Here is an 18,779-nt window from a genome sequence, read left to right as displayed (position 1 = left end):
TTGAGAGTCCTGGATTTATTTATTTTTTCCTTCTTTCCAAGAGTGGGTGTGTCGGCCTGGCACGCCTGTTATTTAACAGGGTTTTCTGGTTTATACACTCTGCTGCCTCCTTAGTGCACTTTTTAAAGGAGTTTCCAGAACAAAAATATACAAATAATTTACCTTGTCATCCGAGACCTTCATGTCTTTCTTTCTTCAGTCGTAAAGAAATTATGTTTTTTGAGGAAAACATTTCCGGATTTTCTGGAGAAGGAGGACCGCTCCAAAGTTGTTGCGTGTGGAATGGCACAAAGTTGTGTCTTTGTTGTCGTTTTTTGTTTAACTTTGTATAACTTTGGTCATTCCACACGCAACAGCTTCGGAGCGGTCATCCTTCTCCACACTAGTAAACACTGGGTCTGTGGTTTCGCCTACGTCACGTGTCCTTATGACGTGATTGCGTAGTACGTAGCGTCTCGGACACGCATCCCAGAGCTAGTGCTAGACGAGCTTTTGTGGTTAAAAAGTATACAATTTTAAATTTTTCTAAGAAAATGACCGATCGTTTCGCTAGATAAGAGCCTTCTTCCTCGGCTGGGATCGTTTAGACCTCTTTCAAGCTGCATTTAAACTGCATTATGGAACTCGTGGGCACCACTGAAGTCCACTGTGTGGAGAAAAATCCTGAAATGTTTTCCTCAAAAAACATCATTTCTTTACGACCGAAGAAAGAAAGACGTGAACATCTTGGATGACGAGGGGGTGAGTAAATTAATTGTAGATTTCTGTTCTGGAAGTGAACTTCTCCTTTAAAGTTGGTCTCAGGATGTTTGGGAAGTGTTAAGCTAGTGGGGAAAAAAAATAAAATCTGAACATTCTAATGTCATGGTTATGGATAAGTCGTGCTGATACGAAGCGTAGCTAAGCAGTTTGTGAGTTAAAAAAAATTATCCTTATATAACAATTAAAAAAATTGTTATATAAGGAGGAGATCAAGAAGAAAGAAAAGCCTCTGGGTTTGATAAAAAAAATATTTGAAGTTTATAAACTTAAATAAGTTTCTTGTGATAAATGGCATGTTAATTCAGTTCTTGACAGAAGATCTCAAAACCTGGCGGTTCATCATTAGACTCGTTTTGATATCTCCTCTTTATGTACTAGCACCACGAGAAAATTCCTGAAAGAAGTCATCTTAAACTTGCTAACTGCCGGTTGTTTCCATATGTGTACACTGTAAACAGTAACATTAGCTAATGGTTCCCCAGGAACGATAACATCTCTCTCTATTTACAGATTTGATCTATTACTAAACTCACCTAGGATTTTTTTTTTCGACCTCTATATATACAGTTCAGCAAACCTGCTTTGTCCTGCTTGACAAAAAAACAAAACAAAATGCTTCCTTAGTTCAACAGAAAACAGTTCTAGGAAGACTCCCAAATCTATTTATAGGAGACTGCGTATGGATCGTAAGATCGACATGGATGTCTTTTCAGCAGGGTGTGCGCTGTAATGTCCATCATTTAAATTATGTTGTGCCTTTCGAAAGCAAATGTCACTTCGCATAGACAATCACATTAGCACTGTAATACAAGCAACCTGAATGTTAAGCAGGACACACATACGCAAACGGATAAGGTGATGGATTCTGTTCATAACTCTATAAAACTGTAAGGGTTCGATTCCAAAATCTGTGGTCACAGTAAATACACATACAACATTTTACATTGTTTGTAAAAGTAGGACTTGATAGTAGCAGGAACTCTGTCAGTGTACAGTTGTAATTCTTAACTAAATCATACAGAAGTGTCTGTTATGTGTGAAAAGCCTGTCACTACACATGTGCACTGTGTGTGATCGATTCCTATTAATTCCCCTGACCGTCCTTTTGACAGTGACATTAAAAATTGAAGCTTTTTTTTTTTTATAAATTCATAATTTTAGACATGACTTGCACTATATTCTCTGTGCAATCATACATTTTTGTTATGCTCTTACAAACAAAATGAAGGTTGTATCTGTGTCTATGAGCATTGATTTTGGATTTCTAAGACTAGATGTTTTGTGGTATGGGTGGTTGAAGGCTATTGGGCAGAGAAATAAATAATAATGACCTGTTACATTTACTGCAACCATAACAACAAATAAACCATTTCTTCCTTGGTAACTAATTGTATTGGATATCGGGCTGTAAACAACAAATCGCTAGCCTCTGTGATCAGGAACTTGCAGAGTATGGATCCAGTTTTTCTTTCAGAAATGCCCAGCAGACAAGTACACTATATTGCCAAAAGTTTTGGGACACCCTTCCAAATCATTGAATTCAGGGGTTGGGCTTGGCCTCTTGGTTCCAGTGAAAGGAACTCTTAATGCTTCAGCATAACAAGATGTTTTGGACAATTTCATGCTCCCAACTTTGTGGGAACTGTTTAGGGATGGTCACTTCCTGTTCCAACATGCCTGCACACCAGTGCACAAAGCAAGGTCCATAAAGACATGGATGAGTGAGTTTGGTGTGGAGGTACTTGACTGGCCTGCACAGAGTCCTGACCTCAACCTGATAGAACACCTTTGGGATGAATTTGAGCAGAGACTGCAAGCCAGGCCAAAACTGGGACGTCTGCCTTTACATCTACATGAATTTAAGTTATAACAGCCTCAACTGTTCTGGGAAGGCTTTCCACAAGGTTTAGGAGTGTGTTTATGGGATTTTTTGACCATTTCTCTAGAAGCACATTTGTGAGGTCAGGCACTGATGTTGGATGAGAAGGCCTGGCTCACAGTCTCTGCTCTGATTCATCCCAAAGGTGTTCTATCAGGTTGAGGGCAGGACTCTGTGAAGTTCCTCCACACCAAACTCACTCATCCATGTCTTTATGGACCTTTGTATACTGGTGTGCAGTCATGTTGAACAGGAAGGGGTCATCCCCAAACTGTTCCCACAAAGTTGGAAGCATGAAATTGTCCAAAATGTCTTGGTATGCTGAAGCATTAAGAGTTCTTTTCACTGGAACTAATGGGCCGAGCCCAACCCCTGAAAAACAACGCCTGAATTCAGTGAATTGGAGGGGTGTCCCAAAACTTTTGATCGATATAATGGCCAAAAAATTTTTTTTTCTATACTAGTCTGAGGATGCACTGCACTTTCTATTACATTTCCCAAAAGCAAAACCTTTCATTTGATTGGAACTCCTAAATGACCGTGATGATGGCATTTGACATGGCATGTATGGAATAGTGCTGCTCCCCATTCTGCTTGATTGATAACATGAAGGATTTGGAAATGTAAGTTTTTGGTTTGTTTAGTTCAGCTCAAGCCTCATTAGACAATTTGTTCTGTTCCAAAATATATATACAGGTATAAGTGGTGATGAGAGAGGATTTTGCATACCTGTGACTAGGGATTCACTGATATTTACTTGTATATCAGCTATGTGTTGCTGAAAAATATTTTCACCATTTAAACAGAACACAAAGGTGACTGATATGAAGGAAAGGAAGAGTATCGGTGAGCACCATCATTAAAAATTCATAAGGTGCTGTTGATTGTACACACAAAGGTATATGCGAATGTGAAACGAGTGTGTATGTAGAAGCTCTGATGCGTGAGAGTGCTTCAGGTCAGCGTGCACTGAGACAAGTACACTTCCTTTTTCCACGCTGCTGTCTGGACAGTACAATACATTACTCATTTTAATGACCAGGCTCTGTGAACTCAGATAGGCTGCCATTATACTGTTTTGAACAATATCTTAAACATGTAAGTTCAATGCAAGCAGCAGACTGAAGCAACATGCTAGGCTCAAGCAAATGTCCCATGATGCCCCTTGTTGTTTATTACTAAATAGTTTTTAAAAAGTATTGATATTCTTATTGATGAAGAAATTATTTGTACTTAGGGGAAAAATGGTATTGGCGGCTCCTTAATTGTAAGTTTGAAGCAGTTTGGAGTGGAAAATATCAATAAGCACAAACAGCTGACTTATCAAGTACTTATTATCTAACTGGCCAATGTAAAATATTGCCTTATAAAAAATATTTTCTTTTTTCCTTTCGTGGTGTTTTCGCTTGCTTCCTGTTGACAAAAAGGCATGAAGTGTATGTAGGCCTGCACTAATGAAGATGAGCAGTTCAGTCAGTTGTGACAGTGCTTTAATCTTCGTGAGAACCAAGATGAGTGCAAACATGGTCATTGTCTTTAATGAGAAGTTTCCTGGGGCTTTTCTCATGAATCTCAACCAGCGACGAGGTAAAAAGAGAAATGTCTGATTTGGAAAAGGATGAGAACAAACACAGCTGCTGGTTCTAATGACTTCTAAAGGGTTACACTTCCTCTAGACATCAAGGAAGAGCTCGAGAATTGATTGGCATGATGCCGGCACCGTTTACAAATCTCAACCTGTTTTTAATAATTATTTAGGTTTAATGGCAATTTTGTGAACGTGTGGCAAAAATCTTAGAACTAGTTGACAAATGTATGTTTTAACTATTAAACAAATGATCCAAAATTTGAGTAATTGGTTCAGATTTTTATCTCTTGGGCCACTTAATTAGAAGAAAACAACGTTTTCTTTGCACACTAAATCAGGCATAAAATTATGACCACTTAATGGTGCCGTGAATAAGACTGATTATCTCCTTGTCATGGCACCTGTTAGTGGGTGGGATATATCAGGCAGCAAGTGAACATTTTGTCCTCAAAGTTGATGTGTTAGAAGCAGGAAAAATGGACAAGTATAAGGATTTGAGTGGGTTTGATGAAGGACCAAATCGTGATGGCTAGATGACTGGATCAGAGCATCTCCAAAACTGCAGCTCTCGTGGGATGTTCCCAGTCTGCAGTGGTCAGTATCTATCAAAAGTGGTCCAAGGAAGGAACAGTGGTGAACCGGCGACAGGGTCATGGGCGGCCAAGGCTCATTGATGCACGTGGGGAGCGAAAGCTGGCCCGTGTGATCCGATCCAACAGACGAGCTACTGTTGCTCAAATTGCTGAAGAAGTTGATGCTGGTTCTGATAGAAAGGTGTCAGAATACACAGTGCATGACGGGCTGTTTTGGCAGCAGATGGGAGACCAACACAATATTTGGCAGGTGGTCATAATGTTATGCCTGATTGGTGTATTCTATATTTTACACAAGATTTATGAATTTTTTTTTATTGGCTATTTTGGATCAGGATGCTTAAATGACATGCTACTGAAATGGCATGACTATCTCAGTGCTAACAAGGTGAACCGAGTGATAAAGCACTATTCAGCTTCAGTGTTCGGCAAGTGCAGACATGGCACCCACATTTAAATAGCGTCTCACTGATCCATGGTGTCTTAGAGCAAAAGAAACGCTTTCACAGAGAGTATAACTTCTATAATCTGGCCCTGGAGCGCTCTGGGAATGATTATCATTTAGTGTATGTATATTTAACAACATTTATTGGGGATGCTGCTGAAAAACTTTAGTCGGAAATGGACAAAGCGGTTATTTTGGCTTCTTGGGAAGTAGGAAAAAAAGATTTTGACTCGAAGAGTAAATAGATGAGGCATCAGATGTAACTTTATAAATAATGTTAATGGTGATTAAAATGCACTGTTTTCATTTAGTTCATCGGTGGTGATGTCAGGCACATGAACCTTAGAAACCAGGTTTGTAAAAGTGTTATGTTAAAACGTTATTTATTTTTTAATTGTTTACTACACAGCTCACACTGTCCAGAAATCGTGTTAGTTTCCTGCCATTTTATTTGAATACCTGTTCTGGACGATGACTTTGCTCATCATATTGTTTTTAAGAGGAAAACTGTAATAATTATCGCACATGCCTAGCATCACTAGTGTGGATAAATGACCAGAGACCATATCACTGACTGCAGCGTGTGCAGCACAATACACCAAGTCTTAAGGGTTTATCTGGGGATTGGTGGAGATGAGGATTAGCCAATGAGCCGCAACCTGTAAAAAAGCACGGCCACCGGAACGGAAAAGCTTTTCAGTTTTTAGCTTGTATTAGTCAGGACAATACACTCTGACGTCTCAATGAAATCCATTGTGCAAATGTGTAGAGGCACGCACACTTTGGAAACATTCAAACTTTTATAATCCGACCTCTGCTTACAAAAGCTCTGTCACAGATGTGTGGTGGGTGGATGGATGTGTGGTTAAAGGGAGGCTCAAAGTGGTGATGGACAGACTGTTTTTTTTTTTTTTTTTTCCCCCTTTCAAATGCTTTTAAAAGCTCTGTACCGAACAACAAAGATGACCATTCTGCAGTTTAGCTTTGAATAGTGCGATGGCTGTTCGCCAAAGCATCATGCGTCTGCTGTAAATCCTTTGGGTGATGGTTTGGTCTCGTTTGAAGCTCCTCATGAGTTTGTTTAAAAGAATCGAAAAGCACTAGACCTTGTTTTTTCAAGGGCAGGATTTAATGATCTGTTTTTTTTTAATTATTCTATTATTATTTCCCCCAGCAGTTAATAAGATGAAGTCTACTTTGTGTAGTCAGGCTGTGTTTTACGCACTCGCTATGTGTTTACCTAAGAGCAGCAGCCAGGAGCTGCCTCTGTTAATTGGCTTTGTTTCCATGAGCTAATCTTGAACAAGTTCAAGTTTGTGAGCAAGGTGCTGTCCTGTACATGAAGAGGGAGAATTTTCTTAAACTGCATTTTTAGCGTAGTAAATGTTTTTTATTTTCTTGGTTAAAATAGCTTTTTCTGAGGTTTAAACCCTGTAATGGTATATTGCAACATAGAAAATTAAAGTAAAAAACAAATAGATAAGATAATCCTTTATTCGTCCCACAGAAATTATAGAGTTATAGAGAAATTTAAAAAGACTTAAAAACTTATTTTAAAATATACACAATTAAAAAATACACAAAAATATACAGAAGAAGAAGAAGATGATGATGATGATGATATTTTAATAATAATTTAATGTTATAACGTATATCCAAAAATATACAGTGGATAATAATAATAATAATAATACAAAAAATATCTGATTATAAAAATGGAGAAACTCAAGAAAACGTGTCTTTGCATTCATGTTTTAGGATTGTAATACAGTTGTTTTTTCCGAAGAGTCCACCAACTTGATTAGGCATTTTCACTCCACTTTTTCTTGCAGAAATGCTCCAGATCTGTCAGATTGCAAGGGGATCTAATGTGCACAGCCCTCTTCATTCCACAGGTTTTTAGAAGGATTACGATTTGCGCTCTGGTTGGAACACTTATCATTTTCTGAAGCCTTTCCTTTGTTAACTTGGATTTGTGCTTTGTCATTATCCTGCTGGAAAGGTGAAATTGTTCTTCAGCTTCAGCTGTCAATGAGTGATGCTCCCACCACCATGCTTCTCTGTGGTTTTGGTCGTCTTTGCACGATGAGCTGTCTTGTTTTTGTTTTTTTTCCATGATACATATCTTGAGTTATTGCCACATGGTTTGGAGGTGACACATTTATCTTTGACTAAATTTACGCAGCCCTGGATTTTTTTCTTTTTTCTTTTTCCATGAGAAAGGGGCATAAGATTGTCCGTCCACAGCAGCAAGTGACCAGTGCGTACTAGGCATTCCTTCAGCTCTTTCAATGTTCCTGTAGGTCTCTTGGCCGTGTTCGCACTTCACTGTTCTCTCTTCAGACGTAGAGACGTAATTTGCATTTGACTAGAGTCTACATTTGTGCTTGATTTAAATGTGAGGTAACCGAGTGTGCTAGCCTTAGTGCTGCGTTACACTTTATGTTGCACTGCGTTGTGTTTTTAGTTTGTTTTCCATTTCTACACTAAATAGAATCATTTTAGCTTGTATAGAAAAGACAACACACCAACAAGCGAACACCATCCTCGCTTTGTTTAGTAGCAGGAATAGTAGCGTATTCTGCTTAAACAGACTTAGCAAATGAATCGATTTCTTTGGATCCGTGGGAAATAGTTTTAGTGGACATGTAGGTGAGACAACTGAATGAAAAACTGATAAACATGGACACGTAATCCGCTCCCCCCCAGACGCTCAGGCTAATGATGAATGTGTAAATGTAAACTCCTGCATCCTCAGACAGAGGCGAGAAGAAACTTACAAACTCAACAAGTCGACGCTTGTCCACCTCACTCATTTGATCAGTGAAGCTAAGCAGAAGTGTCACTCGGTCCAGGCCATGACAGCAGGACTTGCTGACGGATAGGAACTGGCAACATGGCAAAAGATAAAGATCACTTCATGGCACAGGACTCAGAAAATCAAGTGGCGCCTGGAAGGTGCCTGGGCTTTTTTTAATCTGGTCTGAGCAGGAAAATGCCTGAATGGCCTCTATAAATGCCCCGTCCAGCAAAAGACTCATCCTAGGAAACCGGTCCAGTGTTGTGTGAGTGCTACTGTAGAAACTGCCAAGGCAACTGAAATCAGAAAGCCTGGATGGAGTAAGATGGCAGATACAGATGGGCTGCTTCTTTTCAGACGGTTTCAGACTGCCTGGCTGTGCTGCTTTTTCTTCTTTTCTTTTTTTTTTATACTAGGGATATTTTGCTGAATGTCCAATTCCAAATGCTTTGAAATGAAAGTTACTGTTCAAAGAGAAAACAAAAAATCCTCAGAGGTAGAGAACAGCCTGTGAGAGAATTTAAGCTGGACTATGGACAAAGCTTTTATTTATTAAGTAGATAGTTAGTTAATTTATTCATTCATAAATTTTGTGAGTGTTTTCTTCTCCTTGATTTATGCACTATTTATGGAGTTAAATGTGTAGCCCCTTTCTTTATATACATGAAACTCACTCTTTCTTTTTTTTTTTTTTTTTTTGTCTCTTTTCATTGCAGTTGTCGAAGAGTCTGAAAGTGATATTTACATGCGCTTTATGAAGTCCCACAAGTGCTATGACATTGTCCCCACTAGTTCCAAGCTGGTGGTGTTTGACACAACGCTACAAGTAAGTGCTCTTATACTGCACATCAGACATGTCCATAATGACCTGCTTGGCTCACCTTCCTCACATTCTGTCAATCAGAAACCTTTTGTTTATTCTCTCATCAAACAAATAAGTACACCTGGAACATAACGTCAGAAACTATTACAAAGTTCACAGGCTCAGAACATCTTTGTCGGGATGAAAGAATAAATAATTACGGGAAAGCATGTTGACTCGGATTGAATGCTCAAATAAAATACGGCTGTTTTAAAGAACTCCCATCGATTTGCATTTATAGCACAGGACTGACTCACTCTCAACTCTGAGACAGTCATGCTGCAGAGGAAACACCCCACAAGAGCTGCAGTTTTGGAGATGCTCTGATCCAGTCGTCTAGCCATCACAATCTGGCCCTTCGTCAAACTCGCTCAAATCCTTACGCTTGTCCATTTTTCCTGCTTCTAACACATCGACTTTGAGGACAAAATGTTCACTTGCTGCCTGATGTATCCCACCCACTAACAGGTGCCATGATGAGGAGATCATCAGTGTTATTCACTTCACCTCTCACTGATCAGCTATATAACGTTAAAACCACTGACGGGTGAATTGATTATCTTGTTAAAATGGCTTTACTCAATGTTGATGTGTTGGATGCGGGAAATCTGAGCAGCTCTGACAGAGGCCAAAGACCTGGTGTCCTCAGGTTCATGTGGATGTTGTACCCCGGCACGTATCACCTACCTAAACATTGTTGCTGACCAAGTACACCCATTCATATCAATGTTATTTCCTCTTTCAGCAGGAAAATGCTCTGCAAAAATTGTTCAGAAATGGTCTGAGGAACAAGACAATGAGTTCCTCCAAATTTCCCAGATCTCAATCCCATCAAACATCTGTGGGATGTGCTGTACAAACATATCCGATCCACGGAGGCTCCACCTTACAGCTTAATCAACTTAAAGGATCTGCTGCTAACATCTTGGTGCCAGATACCACAGCACAGCTTGTGGAGTCCATGCCTCAACTGATCAGAGCTGCTTTGTGTGGCACAAGAGGGCCTGCACTATATTAAGCAGATGGTTTTGATGTAACGGCTGATCTGTGTGTTTATGATGTTTGTTGTACAGCTGATTTCTGTGCTTAAAAATCCATTACACAGCTAGAATCAGTAAGTTGTTTAAACATCTTACATTTGGCCAAAAAAAAAAAGTTCTGATTTATCTGTTATTATAGAGACACTTGACTCAGCTAAAACGTATAAAGCCATAGAAATCCTGCAACTCTCTTCCCTCAAGACATACTCTCAAGTCTCGTCAGCGTTTTCAGTGAGACTCAAAAGGATAGTCAATTATCAAGATCCAAATGTAATGAGGGAGATGAGAGCACTTTGTTTGCTTTCCTTCTCTTCAACAGCAAGACTTTAGCCATCATCTTAAGCCTCCAGTGCCCTTGACAGTCACAGTGATCCAACACTCCTCACTCTCTCGGTAGCACCTTTCTGCGCTGAAGCAGGATTTATCAGGCAAATATACACAAAATGCTGCTCTTCTTCATTTCCAGGTTGTCCTGCTCAAATTGCAATCTTTATTGTTTCACGGTATGCAGTTTAGCCAGGAGGTTGAGGGTGTGTGATGTGCTATGTCTGAAAGCTGGTGCTGGAGTTTGTACATAACCCATTGCTTAGGGCTTTGACATGCTCACATTCAGTGTAGGCAATTTTGCCTGCAGCTAAAATCAAAAATGGCCAAAATTTTACTGAACTGTTTTTCAGACTGCATACAGGTGTCTAAAACATTGCCACAGGATGAAGAAATCATGCTTTTCTGGCAATCAAGTTGTTGGACAGTCAGATGCCATAAGAGTGGTATCTCTGGTATCAGGTTCCAGCTGTCAAAATATCTGTGATGCTCCTGCACGATCATCATCAAAACAAAGAAAAGCTGGGAATTGTTTAATGATGAAAGAAAAAGCAGTTCATTAGCAGTTATTTCTGTTAGTGTAAACAGAAATGGGTCAAGTGAACACACAAGCATGTGACTTATGGCTTTGGAAATGTTTCACTGTAAGCTTATAATTATTTAAAATCAGTCCTCAAGGAGCCATGTGGCTCATCACACTGCCATTTCACTGACACGTGAGGTGCAAACAGCAGTATAGTGAAACCAAACTTGTACTCAAAAACTCCCTCCTGAATCCCATTCTTATGCACTGTTGTCCACCATTTTATAGTAGCGTGATCACAGTGAGAATTCCAGCAAGAAGTACACTTCAGGTACCCGATGATGCGAACTTGACACTTCATACACTCAACACTCGCACCTTTGCTTATGTGGTAGAAGAGGGGCGGGGCTAACCGGCACTGTTGCCGGATGAGAGAGTAATTTTAAGCCAGCCGTCAACTCTCGGGTGGACAAGACATGTTAGAAATATTTTAAATTGTCCCACGATGTGTGATGTCATGTTTTGCTAGAAATTAAATCTAGTTACATGTGTATTTGACGTCATTTACATTTGATTGGAAAACGGCTTTAACTTCCGATTATGTTCTATTTGAGACTTCTAAAACTCGTTCACTAGACGGTAGAGTGCATAGTGTATAGTATGTCATTTGGGACACAGCTTTAGTCTTGTATTTTTTTTTTTTTTTTTTTTTAGGTTCAGCTGCAGTACAAAATGCATATTATACAAAAGTAATATAATAATAAGTGATATGGTTTACAGGAGAGTGTATGTTTTGGCTCCACAGAACCGAAAGCAACTTGCCAGACACACAGGTGCCAAACTGAAAGTGACGTGTGACTTGATGGTGCGATCGGAGGCTCAGACCTGAGCCAGGCTCTTTTTAGTATCACCCCACCAAAGCACTGCAGTGCTGATTGTTTTAAGTGCAGCAGCACAGCGAATACGTGACTCACTGCAGTGCTATGCTCGCTGGCAGCAGGGGCACGGAAAAGGATCACGCCCCCCTCCTCCATCCAGGAGTTTCCATTTATCTGAGGCGGAGGCCTAGGGGCTCGTCTCATTACGTCCTCTCACTGTGGCTCAATTAAAGTTTAATAGTTTCAGACTACGCTGTGAGCAGCAACCCAGGAGAGAGAAGAGATGTTCTGGTGATTTATACAGGAGAGCCTTGAGCTGCAGTGATAACGCTTTGTCTGAGGCTGCTTTGTACTGATTCCGCTGGCTTTTGAACCAAATCGTCACTGCATTTATCGTACGCGAAGGTTTAATGAGGGTTAAGCCATCAAAGTACACACTGCATATATATAGAGCGTGAAATGTTCTGTATCGTTATGGATTGAGAGCCGGATATTACGAGGGTCTCGTTTCTCTGTTTGCTGCAGCTGAAAGATGTCTAAGGGGAAACGAGAAGATGTTTTTCAGTTTAGCAATGCTTTAGTATCAGCTATGCACTACAAATAGATTTTTTTTATCACATCTTAATGGTCATAGCATTTTATAGGAGATTGAAAGCCACCACTTAAGATGCAGTGTTTAAACTCCGACACTGTGTTCCTCTAATGTAGAAGATGTGATCATGTAGTCAGCCAGTACAGACACAGAACAGACAAGATTTTGAGTCTCGAGCTGGATACAGCGCTCTCTGCCTGTCATGACACAACACTGCTACATCAGCAGACTCTCAGAAATAAAGGTTCCAATCTGGACCTTTCCTTGTCACTACAGTGGTACCATCAAATGTGTACGTTTTATACCTTTAGTGCTAGGTGTGTTTTATGTAAAAAATCCATGCAGTGTACATTTAATTATCTTTTAGATTAGTGGTCCATAAAGTCCCTTATATCAAGGTTTTCGGCTGAAACGGACATGGAAATTGTCCCACTGATGCTTTCCCGGGGGACAAGGAATATTACAGCTTGATATTTCTGAGAGAGTGCTGTGACTGTTTGTTCATGCTCTTTGTTTCAGGTTAAGAAGGCCTTTTTCGCCTTGGTGGCTAATGGAGTTCGAGCTGCGCCGCTGTGGGAGACGAAGAAGCAGAGTTTCGTAGGTGAGTACTCAATGTCTGTCGTGAGATTTCACACAATCTTCACAGGTTTTGTATCCCTAATGCATTATGGGTGTAAGTCAGGATGACACACTGAAATGAGGTGTCAAATTTACACCGCAAGTTCCAGCACGATACAGGAAAACCATCATCTGCAAGTAATGTACAAATCTGAGGGAGCTTTCGGTTTTGCCGTCTGTTTTTGAAATGAACCCTGGTTTGTTTACTAGGGTTAGGGTGTGGTTAGTTTAAGGCAGATGAGGACGCATTAATTGCACTCGTGTGCAAATCACAACAGCTGGTCCCAGACCTCTGGAGTGAGGTGGATTTAGTCTGGTTCCAAATGAAATCTAATGCAGTTCAGCTGCTGTCGGAAAGAGATTCGGCCCTGACTCCTGAAACTGCAGGACCACACATGTTGAGTATCATAGCTTGCAGGCAGCATTTTTTTTTTTAGGTTTGGGCTGCTAAATTAATATAGATTTAAAAATATTAGAGGAGCCCAAAGGAAAATGCTGTCAGCCCGCTTAATTATGCAGTGTTTGCAGTGTTGTGAATATCTGGACCAAAAATAAACACTCTGGTTGAGCTGATGAGCAGAACCTTTAAAATGGTTAATTAACTACTACATGATACAACCAGAAGGATGTGGACACCTGGCTATTGAACATCCTTATCCAAAACCCTGGGCATTAACAGAGAGCTGGTCTTTTTGCTGCTATAACAGCGTCCACTCTTCTGAGAAGGATTTCCACTAGATGTTGGAGGATGGCTGTGAGGATTTGTGCCGATTCACTTTTAAAAGCACAAGGGGTCAGGCACTGATGTTGGGCACGGAGACCTGGCATTAAGTTAACGTTCCTTTTAATCTCAGAGGTGCTCAGTGGGGTTGAGTTCAGGATGCAGGCCACTCCAGGTTTTTGGCAAACCTCAGACCATGTCTATGTGGAGCTCGCTTTGTGCACAGGGGCATTGTCATGCTGGATGTCTAGTTCCAGTGAAAAGAAACTGTTATGCTGCAGCATAGAAATAAATAGATAGATAATTGTGTGCTTTGTGGCAGATTGTAGATTCCGCACACATGGGTGTGTACATACATTTAGCCATGTAATGTAATTTACTGAGAGCCAGCTCCATGATCTCTTTGCTTGGGTGATTATTTCTGTGAGTCCTTGGCCCATGTCTTGTGTAAGTTTTCACTTCACTGTATTCCTCACTAAAGAGCTTTCATTCATTCGTTTTCAGCCTCATGGACCTCTCAGACAACATTTTTTTTGTCTTTTTGGTTTGGTTCATTAATTAATGCACAAACCCAAACCAGCCATTTCACTCAGATTCATACTCTGCAAATGTTTTCTTTTTAGGTCGCTCACTTGATTTTCAGATTCTAATCACAAATAGTTGGCATGCCCTCGGTGCGCCCATGCCTGTCCCCTTGCTGAGATTTTTGTCCCAGATATAACCAGTATGAGAATGCTCCAGGCGTAATTCTAAGCAGCTTTTTAAAGAGGATTTGGGCATAAATGTCCGGGAACCTGCACTTCTAGGAATATTATGGCTTTAACTCGAACTTTGTGCTCAGAAGCCTGAAAAATAAGCTTTAACTCCAGCCTCAGGCCTAAAAAATGCATTACATATTTTAATGAAAGTGCAGAATGCAGCGAAATCCTCTACTTTGTTGCTGTGCTTTTTGTTCCTATGAAAATTCTGCAGGTTTTTATTTTAATGCAGCAGCCTGCGGCGTATCCAGGTTCAAAACTCCTACTGTCCGACTCCTGGTGAGAAATCTGAAGATGAGGACTCGTACATCGCGTATGATTCAAAGTTAATCATGTTAACCTCACAACCTCACAAAGAAGAGTTACGTGGATGATGAGAGCAGCAGGTTTTGGATCTCTCTCCCTATACCACCCAGCGTACTCGACGAACCTGCCAACCCACGCTTAAACAAGAATAGCATCTACATCACTGTTTCATAATTCTACACTGGAAGTGAACCTCTGAATGCTGAAACATTCGCTGGACCTGGCAGATTAAACTGACCGTCAGCTGTCAGATGCTGTTGAGATTCAGTGGCTGAATGCTAGCCAGATTTTTTTTTTTTTGTCTCTGAAAGACACAGATTTATCTCCCAAGTCATATACTGTAGTGAAGTAAATCAAAGTAGTATCCAAATATAAGCATCCAAAATAGTTTTTCCACTGGTTGCTATATTTGGGACGTTATTTGTCTTTGCTGCACAACCTGAACATAATTAGCGGTGGAAAAATCTCTAAAATACTCATCATTCTTCTGAAGAGTACTTAAGTAAATTCAATAAAATAGACGATGATCCTTATGAGCTTTCATCTGAACTGATGATTCCTATTAAAATCGCAGAAAAATGACCTCTCTGCCTTTTCTGGAAAGTGGTTAAAAGCATTTCAGAGCACAAAAGCCTACAATCTATAGGGATAAGATCCAAGGGTGTTTCATCAGCAATAGAAAAAACTCCTTTTCTAAGTCATCTGACTAACTTTTGTAGCGGAGTTGTTGATGAGGCTAGCAGTAGCTAATGAGGCAGCATGGCGATGAGGAGCCGCAGCACTGCAGATGTTTATTTATATACAATATTATTGTTTCATTTATTATTAGTGTAACTGAAAATAAATCATCATAATGAACCACAAGCTGTCTGTCCCGAATGAAGCGAGACATGAAACAGAATATATATATTTTTTAACTACATTCACCAGCTCATGTACACTATATTGCCAAAAGTTTTGGGACATCCCTCCAAATCATTGAGTTCAGGGCTTGGGCTTGGCCTCTTAGTTCCAGTGAAAGGAACTCTTAATGCTTCAGCATAACAAGACATTTTGGACAATTTTTATGCTCCCAACTTTGTGGGAACAGTTTGCGGATGACCCCTTCTTGTTTCAACATGACTGCACACCAGTGCACAAAGCAAGCTCCATAAAGACATGGATGAGTGAGTTTGGTGTGGAGGAACTTCACAGAGTCCTGCCCTCAACCTGATAGAACACCCTTGGGATGAATTAGAGCAGAGACTGTGAGCCAGGCCTTCTCATCCAACATCCCATAAACACACTCCTAAACCTTATGGAAAGCCTTCCCAGAACAGTTGAGGCTGTTATAGCTGCAAAGGATGAGCCAACTCCATATTACATGAATGTGCATGTAAAGGCAGACGTCCCAAAACCTTTGGCAATATCATGTACATCACACATTCTCATGGAAATCAAGGTAATTGGTTAGAATGGCAGCCAGTCAGGGGAGACTGTAAGCACAAAGGGGAAAGAGTTTTTCAGTATTTTGCTAGAAGTCTATTCAGGACTGATTGAGGCTCTGTGGAAGATTTTTTTTTTCTTTTTGAACTGGTAAGCCATTAAACGGGAAGTTCAACTTATTTTACGGTTGTGCCGTTTTGCCACAACGTTTGGGAGTCAGTTTTTACTTCAACACATTTAGAATTTTCTTCTTCCCTAAAGACTTATATGCAAAATAAATTACAATCAGATCAAACAGTATGCTAATAAAATGGTCAGTATATGAAACAGTATCTTTGCCATGGTATTTGCGGTGTGGTCTGTAGTTTCAGGGTGCTGGAGGCTGGACAAACCGCAAAGGAAACCTGCATCAGTGGAACTTGCTCAAAGCCAATTTTTCTCTTGGTTATAGTAGCTGGTTATCTCTCTCAGTTTAAGCAACATGAGATGTGGCAGTGTAGGCTGTGGGAACAGTTCATCAAGGGCACGAATCAGCGTTCGTTTCTTCTCGGTTGCATAGCATTATGCAAATTATGGCTATAAGCGAAACAACAGGCATATTTGTGTAAATATCGGTCGCTTAGCAACTTGCTGAGTAGCAACACGGGCAGGACCACTCACTCGGGAAGTGGCCCTTACTTAAGCAGTTGATATAAAAGCACCCCAAGGTGCCTAGAAATCATCTTGTAAGTGCTTAGAAATAGTTAGTCAAATGTGGAAAAATGTGAACTTCCCCTTTGGTCTAGTGGGATGCTACTGGAACCCCTATAGTTTAATCAGGAAGTCACAGTATGTTGAATGGTAGATAAAGTACAAGCTCTTAGAGGTTTTTCTTTATTCTAGTACTTCTGTAATATCACAAAGACACAAGCGCATCCCAAACAGCGTACAGCTATACGAAAAACTGAACTGGTGCCATTCCTGTTAAATATACTACTTAGTGTGCATAGTGCAGATTAAGACACAGCCTTCAATTAGTACTTTGTTACCAGTGTCTTAATTCGGCTCCACCCACAATAGTAAAACACAAGTGTAGTCATTTATGATGCAGTAACTATGGCTGTTAATGTGTTTGGTTTGGCGCTTCTGTTTGTATGTGTTTCACTTTTTAACCGACAAGCGAACATCTGTTCAAACATGAAGTGAAAAATCTATATTCTAGAATTTGCCCAGACGAATATTAACGTGTAGCCTAAGCGGATTAGACAGCTTTTAATTTGGTTGTTTAGTGTCTGATCCAGCAGATCCCTCTTGATCTATCAGTAAATTAAACCAGTGACATGAAAATGGAAGATAAAGGCAGATAACAGAGCAGCCTTGAGCGGACAATTATGGCCCAAATCATCTAAAAAGCAGTGTGTGGAAGTATTTGGGGTTCTATACCATAGATGGCAGAGTAACGGTCAAAGATAAGGCTGTTTGTCGACTTTGTAATACATAGTTGTGTTATACCTCAACGACAACAAATCTTCAGGCTTACCTATTGACTGACCATCCGAACGAGGCAGCAGAAGGTCGGACAGAGGCACAGACGAGCAGCGCCAGGCATATATCCTCGTATATTTGTACGTTATTGATAATTCTTATTTGCTAGTCTTTTATGGAGGGTATGCGAATGTATTCGGCCCAGTTGTGTGACACATGAAATTCAGCTCTAGTCTGTAATGAGTGATGGGTGTTTATGCTGTCCCAGTCTGAGCCTGAAGATCTGGCAGTGAACGTGTGTGTGTTCATCTCGGTGGGACTGCTGTTTAGGTTCAGAGTGAAAAATTGCCAGAAGCGTTTTGTAGAGCCGGGTATAGACAGCAATTTATAATTAAAGGAGCGGTCAGTTCATGCCACAAAGCAGCTCCTCGTAAGCATCTGCGAGCTGTAGCACAGGTTTTAATGCTGGACCTGTCAGACTCTGACGGCTGAAGCACTAAGGCGTAGCTGCGCCACAGCATTCCTGGAGCTTAAGGCTGAGTGATGCTCAAGAGATTCCATATTTGTACACTGCTTTATGAACTGCCTTATGGACGGGTTTGAGCGGAGATGACTGCAGCCTTTTCTCTCTTTCTCTGTCTCTCTCTCTCTCTCTCTCTCTCACTCACTTTTGTTTGCTCACTCTCTCACTTGGACTTTCCCTCCCTCTCTTTCTCTCTTTCATGCTCTCTCTCTCTCTCTCTCTCTCTCTCTCTCACTGTCTCTCTCTCTCTCTCACACACACACACACCTTTTTTCCCTGCTGCTTTGGAAGCTTTACAGCTCTGTTGAAAACAGACAAAAATACTCTGCATTTCAGAGCCTTTGAGGTGTTAAGGTGGCAGTCACATGTAAATACGCAGTTCTATGCAAATATCAACCTTACCATGGAAAGGCCCAGTTGTGAAAACAGCAAAGCAATAATTGCCCACATCTGTCTGTATATAAATGTTTTGATTTGAATTTATAATTTATATAAGACTGTACTATTGTCACTCTATATATATATATATATATATGGGGTTTCTGCAAAAAAAAAAATGAAAAAAATAAAAACTTTTAGCATCTCTTGTAGATCTGGAGAGTCGAAGAGAGTTCTGTTCATGTTATAACAGTAAAAAAAATATATATCTTAATTTTAAATATTGGTCACTTGATAATA

The 18,779-nt window shown here is 40.3% G+C and overlaps 1 protein-coding gene across 4 annotated transcripts in view; it reads left to right on the top strand.

Moving 5' to 3' along the window:
- Positions 1–18,779, top strand: part of prkag2a (protein kinase, AMP-activated, gamma 2 non-catalytic subunit a) — a 92,587-nt gene that overhangs the window by 58,137 nt on the left and 15,671 nt on the right. For all 4 annotated transcript variants that reach the window (XR_009203306.1, XM_058376425.1, XM_058376426.1 and 1 more), the window contains 2 exons: positions 8,784–8,893; positions 12,806–12,887. Coding sequence is in view for 3 of the 4 variants with exons in the window: in XM_058376425.1 (XP_058232408.1) it covers positions 8,784–8,893; positions 12,806–12,887 (192 nt within the window). In the remaining variant the exon portion in view is untranslated. The remainder of the gene's footprint in view (positions 1–8,783; positions 8,894–12,805; positions 12,888–18,779) is intronic.

Source organism: Hemibagrus wyckioides, linkage group LG23 (genome assembly GCF_019097595.1).
Source record: "Hemibagrus wyckioides isolate EC202008001 linkage group LG23, SWU_Hwy_1.0, whole genome shotgun sequence".
Classification (NCBI taxonomy): domain Eukaryota; kingdom Metazoa; phylum Chordata; class Actinopteri; order Siluriformes; family Bagridae; genus Hemibagrus; species Hemibagrus wyckioides.
This window is presented reverse-complemented; position numbering and strand designations above follow the sequence as displayed.